The sequence below is a fragment of the Glossina fuscipes genome, unplaced genomic scaffold, assembly GCF_014805625.2.
Source record: "Glossina fuscipes isolate IAEA_lab_2018 unplaced genomic scaffold, Yale_Gfus_2 60, whole genome shotgun sequence".
Lineage (NCBI taxonomy): Eukaryota > Metazoa > Arthropoda > Insecta > Diptera > Glossinidae > Glossina > Glossina fuscipes.
Window position 1 is genome coordinate 5442372 of NW_023998432.1, and position 12225 is coordinate 5454596.

General features: G+C 33.2%; 1 protein-coding gene across 1 annotated transcript; it reads right to left on the reverse strand.

Moving 5' to 3' along the window:
* Positions 1–1689: 1689 nt before the first annotated feature.
* LOC119637545 (pancreatic triacylglycerol lipase) lies at positions 1690–12225 on the reverse strand. The gene is made up of 6 exons (XM_038033622.1): positions 11898–12225; positions 7448–7713; positions 7217–7378; positions 4738–5205; positions 4506–4674; positions 1690–2209 (listed from the first exon to the last, which is right to left on the reverse strand). The coding sequence occupies exons 1-6, from the start codon at positions 12013–12015 to the stop codon at positions 1797–1799; spliced, it is 1596 nt and encodes a 531-aa protein (XP_037889550.1). The 5' UTR covers positions 12016–12225; the 3' UTR covers positions 1690–1796.

Consider the following 12225-nt stretch of genomic DNA (forward strand, 5'->3'; position numbering starts at 1 on the left):
TTGTTCGAAAAGTTTGGTTCGGACGAGGCAATTTCCAAACCCTCGCATTTAAACGTTCTTAATCAAAATTCGCCCTTTATAAAAAAATCAACCTTACAGAATTTGAACCACGCAGGTATATTTTTTGAATACCGTCGCACATAAGGATTCTCCGTAAATGCAAACCCTTATATTGTCAGGAAACGTAAGCCATTGTACGCCAAAAAGGTTTATTTCTCAATGTTTTATGATGAACATTTGTTCATGGTAGTAAATTTAAATTAAAATGAAGTGGGCTAAATTTGAACCACGTGGTTCTATTTCTTGAACCGCACTCCACATAAGGACATAAGTCCATATTATAGATATCAATATATAGAAGGGTTACCATGACAAGCAAACTCTTATGTAGCGAGAAAGGCTAATTTGCACTTTTTTATGACGTAAATTGAAAAATGTATATATATATATATATATATATATATATATTGAGGAAATACATCAAATCTGGTAAATTAGGTTTAGGTCACATGATGTTTTGACTACCCTCAAATATGGACTTTCATGAAAAGCATGCCTTTGCAGGAATATCATGTGCACTATATGATTTGTTGTTATCAAAACAACCTAATAACCGAGTTAAGCGAAGTAGCGTAGGATGTTTATAATCGGCTTTGCCTTATTTCCTTTTTTAATTTTGTAGTGATTATTACATCAAACAAATTTTTCATCACCTTTTGTTTCTTTTTCTTTGAATACATTAAACAAGTAATCCTTGATTTGACTCCTATTTCATTATTGTTTCGTAGTAAGGGTGCTTTTTATACCCGCCATGCCAAAAGTGGGGTACATTCATTTTGTCAAAATATTTGCAAGCCAAGAGGAAAGCTTCAGAAACCCTACAAAATATATAATATGCGTTTAATTAGCATGAAATTCGGAATCGAACTAGACATGTCTGTCTATACATCGATTATATGTGTGCACAAAGCACTTTCCTTGTCGCGAAAATTAAGATGGCGTCTGCAAATTTGAGAAAAACATAAAATTGGTTCGGTATAAAAATTTCGTCGGCAGCCGAATATATTTTTTTACTTGTTTTCTATATAGATTTTCAATTCATTAACAAGATAGGGTGGATTGTATATAAAGCATAAATAAGTCTTAGTTTTATCACATTTATATGACCTTTTAAGAAATTGCAGAACAATGGATGCAGAAGCAAGCATTATTATTCCTAAGGTCACATAATCAAGTTGTCTCTATTGTCCAGCGGTAAGGATAATGAGAAAAGGAAGCAATGTAAATCTAAACATACGACCAAGATTTTTCTGCATAAAGAAATAAGTGAAATTGAACTGTAAACTGATTAACAAAATTATATACAAATGACCTCACTCTTTATACGCTTTAGCTCTAAATTAGAAAGTAAATTAAAAACTTTTGTAAAACTTTTTCGCAAACACTTTTTATTTTCTTAATTTTAAACGTAAATCATTCTTGCAAATATTAAAAAAAAAAATGATATGTATATATATAAGAACTTATAGATAAGCGAAATATTTACAAATGATTGCATTGAGGTTTTCCTAAACAAATACCATTATTTACAATATTGTTGTGCTTATATTAGCCGCTATTTTTAATACTCTTACACCAATGTACCATATACAGCTTTTGATCTTTGCTAAACTATATAAGAGTATTTTGTTTTTAACACAAGGTAGCCTATTAATTTCCTATGCTGCTTTGTAGTTGGATATTAATTTTTATCTTGGCTGAAACACTTTTTTTTTAATTTCCTTTGATTTTCATCCTCAGCAATATTTTGTTTGCATTATGGTTTGATTGCCCGCTATTAGAGCAGACGTCTCGTTAACGGGACATAATTTTAAATGGGTATGTGGTGTCTCCATATGCTCTATGAATATATATGATATATATATACGAGGTGAGGCCAAAATGCGCCAAGTGAGCGGATTAAATAAGCTTGTTTCATATTCCCAGGAAACAGCTGCATAAACGGGATTTTTTATACTTTTTCCCGCCACTAATGATGTATATTCAAAGCCCGGTTCAAAGTATATAGGTTTTGCAGAAAATTTCATATTCTCTGTAGACTCTTTACGATGTTTGCCTTGTAAACGAATCGAGATGGTGCCAACTTCTCCACCGTGCGCAATACTCTCTTCATGGCCAGCTACCCGTACAGTGATTTTGTAATGGTGCCCTGAAAGTAGAAAAGGAACATTTTTCTAGAAATTATATTAATGAAAAGTTTCAGAGTACAGATGTGTGTAAATTTGTTTATATCTACATCAAGAGCCGATATTCTATTTTTACAATGTACAAACTCTATATACTTTCCAAAAATTTGTAGAATTTTCCTTCTTCGTATATTACACCGCTGCTTGTGCAGGGTATATGAAGTACGTGCTGTAAGTAACGCTCAGCAAAACCCAGGAGAGACCAACGTTTTATTGTATCAACCAATTCGGAATCATGTTTTGAATCGATTTAACTCGAAACTCGTCCGTGGTAGTAGTATTGTAGTTTTGTATTCAACCCACAGGTTGGAGGTTTTCATATAAGGAAACTTGGTTCGCTGACGACTTTTGGCCCAAGCATGGACAATTTTTGAAAATGGATTTGATCGGACCACTTTTCCGGTCACTCATCAAGTAACGCCTTCTTTTGAAATGTTCTTATAAGAAAAAAATTACAACTTCTCGCAAAAAATGGCTGAATAATAACATTTTGGCCGGCTAAATTGATGTTAAAAACTTTGGATGGACTATGCCAATTTTCTAATCCGCTCTTATGTAACCTTTCCCATAAAGCTGAACTTCCATATTGCAGAGTAGTATAATACGTCCGTAATAGTGTACCATGATATAAAAATTAACTGCTCCAAACATGAACCATGTACGTCTATTTTTTGAAGTCTGCTACATATAAGCATGGCCAGGAAAAGTAAGCCTTTATATGGCAATAGCCTCTAATTTATTATGATAACAACATATGTAGAATAACAAAATCTTTACCAAGAACATAAAAGCTTATAAATTTGCAAAAGACCAGTTCACAATTTGTGCATCAGCAAATATAAGAACTTTCGTGAAAAGCATGATTTTACGTGAAAAGAAGACAACAGCGGCATAATGCTGAGAGTAGATGAATAATGAATAAATAATTGAAAATGAATGAATAAATGTAAGTAGCGTAGGGTATTTAATTTTTGACTTTGCCCGACTAAAATATTTTTTTTTCCTTTTTTTTATTCAAATGTACAGCAGCTACTTTAATGGGTCGCAAAGCTCAAGTCATATGTAACTTCTTTTTGCCGTAGCGCAAGCTTTGATATCAACAAACTTAAAAGATCAGCCCTCCAATTTCGTTGGTGTGCTAAAAAAAATTTGGCAAAAGTGGTCTGTTATGTGTATTTAGGAATGTTTAGCTTCTTCACATCGTTGGCAACATATATGGACGTTTAGTTTTTTATAATTGTTATCTGCTGTTAATAATAAAAAGAACAAAAATTTAGCATTAACCCATTCAATACAAAATATGGTTTGGCGGCACTAATAACGGTATTTCCAATGTATAGTTGGAGATATAAAGAGGAGTAACGTAAATTCTCGGAAGTTAGTGTTTTTGGATCATTTAATCGTAGCAATTCCAAGAAATTTTGAGGAAGAAATTTACATACAAATATGTATATGTTTATCATTCGAGCTTTAGTTTTTGAATTTCTTTCAATTTAAAAAGAAAGCCAATTTTTGGAGTTAAGAGGCTAAATTGATTTGGTTGTTCATCCGCCTATAAACAGTTTCATGAAAATTTATATAAAAAGATTAGAAAATGCATCTGACAAATATGGATTTTGTTTGTGAAACATAAAATTTATTTCTTGAATGTATATTTCTTTTTATGTCCACCATTGTAAGATGGGGGCATACTTATTTTATTTTTTGCCATAATGTAAGTAACACCCAAAAGGAAGCGTCAGAGTATATACATGCTGTCTATTCGCCTGTTTTTCTGTGTGGTGTGTGTTGTTGACACTCTCCTGGTCGCAGAAATGAAGAAATCGACTTCAAATTTGATAAAAACATTGGAAATTTCCGGACGCAGATTGGTATTGAAAACGGCCCAACGGAACACAAGCACGCTGTGTAGCGTAAGCTGAACGCAACTTCGTTTTTTTTAACGAAAACTTCCCGATTCTTGCTCGTTACGCCGAATTTATTAAAGCAAAGTACTTTACAAAATACTCTACTCCACGAAGATGGAAACAATCATAAGGCAATTAAGATAGCATGTTTAAATTTATTTTATACATTCCTCAAACGACGATATATCATCTGCCTAAATATGGGTAATTTTTTGTTTAATAATTCCAGCGATATGGGTATCAAACGAAAGAACTTGGAGAGTAGAATGCAAAAAGCATAGTGTTGGGTTTGCGAGATTCGGCTCGGCCGCATATAACTTTCTTACTTGTTTTAAACTTTAAAAATACTTACGACAGAACGGTGCTTCTTCTCCTGTAATTAAATATATTATAGGTGGCTTTGATGTGTTGATTTTATTGAGTTTCAACAGTTTACTATAATCTTCATAACTATGATAGCCCATACGCATACATAGATGAGCGTTTTCATTACAACATGAACATTTCCCCGCTTTGAAACTCTTTAAAAAGCGCAATAAATTTCGATAAATTTGTAATTTTTTAGAAATTGTTCTGGAGTTTACCTGATATGAATCGCAGCTTACACCCATAAACGGACAATTGCTTCGTATACTTTCTATAAAGTACTGATAGCTGCGTACATGATTGCAACCAACGAACTTTTGCATATTTTCGACAATCGTGTTTTTGCTATTGCGCATATACTCGTGTAAGCGGCCATCGCAACCGGGATTATCCATTCCGCCGTTAGGATAAAAATCTACATGACCCAAACGTTCATAAAGTCCTAAACCACCTAATAAATTACCGTCGGTGTGTACTACGTCAACGAAATGGGCATCGGAGCGATCCAAGCGCACTACACCATGTGTTTCAGCGAATAAAGGAGCTGCCGGATCCAAACCAGTAATGCGACCCACCTTTAAGCCGAAATCTTTTTGTAAATGATAACCAGCATAACCGGCCAAATGGGAGCCCAAAGAATGGCCAATAATATGAATTTTGCTTAAGTCCGTGAAAGAAAGTTCTTCCTATTAAAATATAAAAAATTATGTTAAGAGCTTACAAAAAGATTAAATTACTCTGTTAAAAAAATATTCCATCTTGAAAAATAAAAGCTGAAAACCCTTTTGTCCTTATTCGTAAACATTATAAGACCAATCATTCATGATTTCATATATCCAATGGGCTTCCTTGATCATAATTGCGATAGCATCGTAATTTTCTTTCTATAAAGTTTCTGCAGTCCCTGGCCAAATTTTTTTAATATGCAGGTCTTGCGAATCAAACACGATTCAAGTGTCTCTGTAAAGACTGAACCATGTATCAGCTTGGTAACGTTCAGTTCAAATTGTTCTTAAAATACTAATAACATTTTATCAGCCCAAGTGGTTAAGCGTTGTCTATTGAAATGTTTTGCGACATTTATTCTTTCGCCAATGTTCAGACATAATCACCCTACATGCCAAAAGTATTGCCGCAATTATATCCTGCTATCTGGCGATAGAAACTCGCAACCCCCGACGCTATTTCGATTCGACTGCAATGTTTTTCAGACAATATCGATTGTTTACTTTTAGCTCGAGTTTGTTAAATGGGAACAAAAATTGGCAGATCGAGCTTCGACAACCCACATCTTCTTATAGCCGCAAACATTGAGATGGAAAAGTTAGCTTTTATAGCAGACACACATAGTCTAAAGTTTGATGTTTGTCAGAAAAACTGAAGCAATCAGTGCAAAATTAGCTCGCAAAAACAGCAGCAGTTTAATAAAGCTATATAAAATTTTATCGCAAAAAAATATCTCGATCGGCCAACTGACATTAAGAATTAATACAGTGACTTTTAGTTTACAGAACAAGTAAGAAAACTGTGTTTGGCTGTGCACAAATCTTCTACACTCAACGCTTTTTCTCAAAAAAAAAATAAATAAATAAATAAACAAAAGAAATGAAACTTTGATATTATATATTGTTCTGCGGTCGTAGTCGATTTTTTCCGTTTTTGTGTAGATACTAGATAGATCGCCCATAGCATAGACAAGGATGTTTTTATATGTATATCTATATTAGAATAAGAATAAGGAACAAAAGCCTCAATTCTTTACAACCCACTATATCTAGCCCACATTTTAGCGAAGCCAAACACACTTGGTCCGCTTCTCTAGAAGAAGTAGAAATACAAGCATAAATAAAACAACGATTCGCCTGATTGACCGAAGGCGACGAATCTCGAGTAGCAACTCAATGGTCGTGGGTTCGAATCTCAAGTGCCTTACAGTTTTTAATAAAAGCCGATAGCATTAGATGGTACTGCTTTTAAGAGTTTAATTTTAGAAATTATTTCTCTGGTGAAATTAATAATAATAATGAAGCAGGACATCGTATAGAAATGTTATAAGAAGTTAAAAAAAAATTTTGTTGCTACTGTTTAATGCATACTGAAAAGTTACAATATACAAAGTGGGTATAAAAAATGTTAACGAATTTGATATGTCTTAAATTACACTAAAACCTATCAAAAAAACTTAATTTCATTACCCATACCCAGGTCCATCAGCGCCAAATTCACCCCAAACTACCCTCTCCATATACACAAGACACTCAGGACACAGGTCAGACATGCCCAGATGAGCTCAGTGTTTAATATTGATCAAGAATGTATACATATATAGGATTATTTAAGCTTTCTTTTGCGTGTTGCGGACGTTGTGCCAAAAAGAATATAAACCCATCCTTTGGTGGCGAGTGTAAATATTGGTCCCTTCAAGCAAGCTCCACGCCATGCTCATCCAATTTTAGAGGGTATTCAAGCTTTTTTGTTTCTTGTTTCTTAAAAAAAAGGTGGTGGATACAAAAGATTCGGTTACAACCGATTACTTTTTGGTTTTTTACTTTTGCTGTAATTATATATATATTATATATATAACGTTAAATGTGTTATGATAGACACCATTTGCTTGTTATGTATCACAACGAATCTCTAATGACAACTTGAAAATTAAGGCTGAATGGTTTTTAGACTATTTGATGTTTTGCTTACATAGATCATGTGCATAACATGAGCAGTGATGGCCCCTACCAAACGTATATTTGCTACAGCTTGAACATAGGGGGGACTCGAACCATTTCCCCAATCTATAAGAATCACAGCAGCTTGACCTTCAGGTTCATATTTTAACAACATTTGGCATAATTCTGGCATCTTAAAAACAAAAAAAATGAGATCGTTGGAACGATTCTATTAAAATTTTCTGATGTACTTTTAACTTACCCAATCAATGTCTGCTGTTTCCAAATAGCCATGAGCGATAAAAAATAGTCTTCCTTTAGGATTTATGCCCATGTGATGTAGCGCTTCGGGTTCATTTAAATCGATATATTTAGGTTTATCTTTCGCTTTCGTTGTATGCAATATGAAACGTACACCAATTTCCGAAGGTTTCTGAGGATGAACATTGATTCGCCGAGTATTTGTAGTCCATGGTCCATTTAAAGGGAAGCATCCATAAACACCGTAACATTTCACTTCATTGGGATCTGTAATAATTATTGTTACATTTAACAATGCGTACTTGTCAAACAAAACGGAAGCTCAACTCTTTGAGGAAGGTCTTAAGTAGAATTGATAAATTGATAAGAAAATTATATTCGGCCGTGACCCAATTCTTTATATCCCTGCCTTTTTTTTTAAAAAGGGAACATAATGTTGGATGGGTGAAACCTATTTTCCCCTTCTTTTAATTTTTATATTTTATCTGTTATAGTTTACGAAGAATAAACGAAAATAAATTTTTTTTTTCCTTTTGAAAACGGTAAGCGTATCCTCTGACTGAATTGCAATGTTTTTGCCATGGTTAAGTTCATGATTTTTGAGACTAGGAGAACGTTCACCACAGACATTTTACAGGTTTAGAGACGAACAGACAGACATAGGGATTTGCTTAAATGGATTCAGAGTTTTGTGTTGACTAGGAATATACATGTTTTACGGGCACTCTGAAGTTTCCTTCCGGATGTTGCAAAAGTTTTGACAAAATGAACATACATCCATCCTTTAGTGCCAGATATAAAATTATGCTTTAATCTCAAACAACGCTTGAACTTTAAGCATACGGCAGCGTTTAGGCTTAATTCTACCGGGTATGTTTTTTAATTTTAAATATATATGCTCATTTTGCATTATTAAGTTGAATAATTAGCAAAAGAATCTCTATGAAATCTATAATAACCTTATAGTTTTTATTTTAACATACAAAAAATAAATACAAAATTAAAAACGTTATAGTAAGCGCACTTGTTACTAAGCCTCTTATAATTTCGTGACTAAGCACATATGCTATTATGCGTACGCTTCTAGAAAAAAGAAAACAGTAGCATTTTTTGATAAGAAAGATTTACTTCTAATTGATATTTACTGATAAGTATAAAGCATTTCAAAGATTCCGGAGAACTCGTTATATATAACATATTTGTACATATTTGGTAATATATATATATATAATTGACCTTTTATAAATTTGAAATCCCCACATTCGTCGACCATAAATTAATCAATTCACGTTCAGCATGTTCTAACAAGAACGCAATTTTTGCTTAATTCTCTCTTGAGAATATATTGATATATTAGTTTTGGGGAAAAAGAAGTCCATTATTTTTATATGAATTTCAGGACTTTATTTAACATGCTTCGAATTGTCCGATTTAAGTCAAATATGCACCGTTTTGTTGTACGATTTGTTGCCATTTTAAAGGTAACTTCGAAATGCCTCTCTCATAGAAGTCCTAGTCTCTCTTTGCAAAAAACTCTAGTAGTCGATTTTCACAATTCTCCCTAGATTCCAATTTTTTATCATTAAAGAAATTTTGCAATGCAAGAAAAAGATGATAATCGCTTGGTGCCAAGTCCGGACTGTATGGCGGATGCATTAAAACTTCCCAACCAAGCTACCGAAGTTTCTGGCGAGTCACTGTAGATGGTTGTGGCCTAGGATTGTCCTGGTGGAACACGACACCTCTCCTGTTGGCCAATTCTGGCTGTTTCTGGTCAATCGCTATCTTCAAACGGTCCAGTTGTTGACCGAAAAAATAATGGATTTCTTTTTCCCCAAACTAATATATATCTTGGTGTTTCAACTTCTCAACGCCTTTCATTTAATTATGGATACAATACACTTCAACAACGTTTGCAAGTCGTTTTCATTGTTTCCTTTTTTTGTCTTTTGGGGGCCTATTTCAAATGTTTAACGTCATATTTACATAAAAAATATAGAAATGAACGATATTGATGTGCATTATCTTCAATTTATATTGGGGAAGGTATTAAATTCCGACACAAACGATAAAACAAAGCTTTCACCTCAAGCTGGTAAGCAAAAAACTCAACATATCAAATACGTATCTTCAACAAAATTGTGTGACATTCTATCCACCCGGTAAAAGAATCGAGTGATCGAAAACGAAGTTCGGCAAGCGTTGACGTTAATTAAAAACCCATACACTTTTATGATAAAAATGACATGAACTCGTATTGCAAGATTGCCTACAATTTTTTTGTAACGAGATCGAGTAATGCTGTTCAAGATCGGAGGGTTTACCATCTAAGCAACGTGTGAATGCCATTTCTCTAAAGTCTTCTCTAGTCGCAAATATTTTCGAGGAAAAGGATATGGCGAGAAAGTTGTATTATTAACAGGGGTGTTCGAAAACTTATATTTTCTTTATTGAAGCATCTGTGGAGGACTCACTTTTAGCTACTGTAAACTATGCATTAGAAGCAAAATGTCTTTTGTGAAGAAATTTTGTTAAGTATCCTCCCAGATAGTTTATTGTAGAGAAAATGAATTTCTTTCATTTCCGATACTTTCTCAACCACGTTTTCTATTAAATTGGTTTGTCTTATATTCATGGATTTTTATTATTGTCTTTGCCTCATAATTTTTTTGAAAGCACATTAGTTAGAATAATATTTCTCCTAAGGAAGTTATATGTCTGCACTTTATGCTTAAATTCGTTTGCATTTCACTAATTTCTCGCCTAAATGTGTGCAGTCGCTTGTTTGTCTATCTTCATATACAACATTCAACAATGGGAAGATGCAACAATTACAAATATTTGTCCTTAAATGGTTGTTCGTAACATCAATCGGTTTTTTAATTGGGATTATCAGTACTACGAAAAAAGAATTAGATTGCTACAAAGATTCATAGGTAAAGACTGAAGAACAAGCTTGAAATAATGTATTATGCACCACAAAATACACTTGCAATTGGATAGCGACTATCAAAAATTCTCTATGTGACGCTTTCTTAATTAATATTGGTATTTCATCTCATTTCAAGTTAAGCATCAGTGATGGGTAATTGTTATGAATTTTTGAATTGGTAATGAGTCAAAATACTAAATATTTCACTTTTATTAAATTTATTCTAAATTATAAATTCTAGTTCTATATTTTTTATAAAACATACGATAGCACAAGAGTGTACGTTTACGGTTGGCTCACAATTATTGATTTATTAATTTCCTCAAAAAGTTTTGCCATCGTAATAAATAGACACATCTATTTGCATCTGCAAAGAATTGCCATTTTTCTCTCGTCTATTATGTTCGGCTGTTACTAAGGCATACGGCTGCGTTATTCACCAACCAACACTAGTCATTGCTATAAAAGGGTGTTAACTTTTCATTGTTAATGAAGCTGTATAATAACTAATCATCGGAAAAAAGACATTTTCTTTATTTGACCTATTTATTCCTGAAATGTACGAAAAAAAACAAGAAGATAATTATATTCAAATTTCCCCGTTATCCCAGAAAAGACAAATAAAGTAAAATAACTAAATTTTCATGCTCTATAATATGGAATGGGCGCAGATGACTTTTTTTATTTTGAAGAAAATTTTTTGTCGCATAGGCGTGTCAGCGTTACAGGCGTACTTAGAAAAGTTTAAATCACCTCCAATTCTTTTGTAAAATTGTAGGGGATGTCTTCAATTTCGCTAACGGGAGAACGCTTATCACAAATACAATACAGTTGCGCAGGCAACTGTTTAGGTCCACTCCAAATTTGCAACTGGCTAAGAACTTGTACACTTCATGGGGGTTTTAAAACTTGTTTCTGCGCCTTATGAAGGTTTTGGAAAAAAAGGTTAAACTTTAATACACTATAATATTGGGTAGGCGGGGTCAATGTTTTACAGTTTTGTACATGTACTACAGAGTCGCCCATAGAATATGCTTTCAAATTTTTGTATATTTATATGCTGTAGTTTATAAGTAATGACCAAAAAACCAATTCTTTATTCGTTTTGAAAAACTGAGATGTTTTAAGTTTGCGTGGTGCTGTGGGCGTGTCCTTTTAGCGATTTGGCCTATTTTCAATACTGGCCTGCGATAAATGACTCGCAATATTTGGTCGCCAAATTTAAAGTCGACAGTTTCATTTTGGCGGTCAGAGAAACTTTCACAACAGACATTACACATATTGATCTTATTGTTATTAAAGACAAAATTCTTACCATCAAAGTCCACAACTCAATCTCACTCTCCCTCTTTCGTCAGATCTAATCTAATCAATTGAAACGGTGTTTCCTATAATCCTAACGTTATTAGAGTCATTAAAAAATCGTAATAATAAATTAATTTTGTAATTTGGTATTGAAATGAATCATAATCTTATGGATATCGTCGCAAATTTCTGCAATTGCTAACACATTCCTTACCACTTGTGGTTGCCGCTAATAAGTCATTCGAACTATGAACTGCTGTATGGGTGGTATGATTGGCTAAATACAGCATAGTCTGCAACATAAGACCGCCGGTGGTATTTGAGATAAACATTTTCTTTACTTTAAAATTTTGTTTTTGGTAATTTTTATTTCTTACAAAAAATTATTATCACATTTCTTACTGTAACTCTTTTGTTTTAATTAAAGTTATTTTTTCGAGTGACTGTTTATCAAATTCCTCTTATTTATTGTTGATTAGATATGACTTTTATTTTACTTCTTGAATAGTTTTATGTCGCTTTATTGAGTTTACTACGTTATT

Excerpts from the sequence above, each read along its gene's own strand:
- LOC119637545 (XM_038033622.1), bottom strand. The coding sequence starts at position 12,015 with ATGTTTATCTCAAATACCACCGGCGGTCTTATGTTGCAGACTATGCTG. Across the intron at positions 7,379-7,447 it reads AAACAGCAGACATTGATTGG|ATGCCAGAATTATGCCAAAT; the intron begins GTAAGTTAAAAG and ends TTTGTTTTTAAG. Across the intron at positions 5,206-7,216 it reads ATGTTATGCACATGATCTAT|GAAGAACTTTCTTTCACGGA; the intron begins GTAAGCAAAACA and ends ATATTTTAATAG.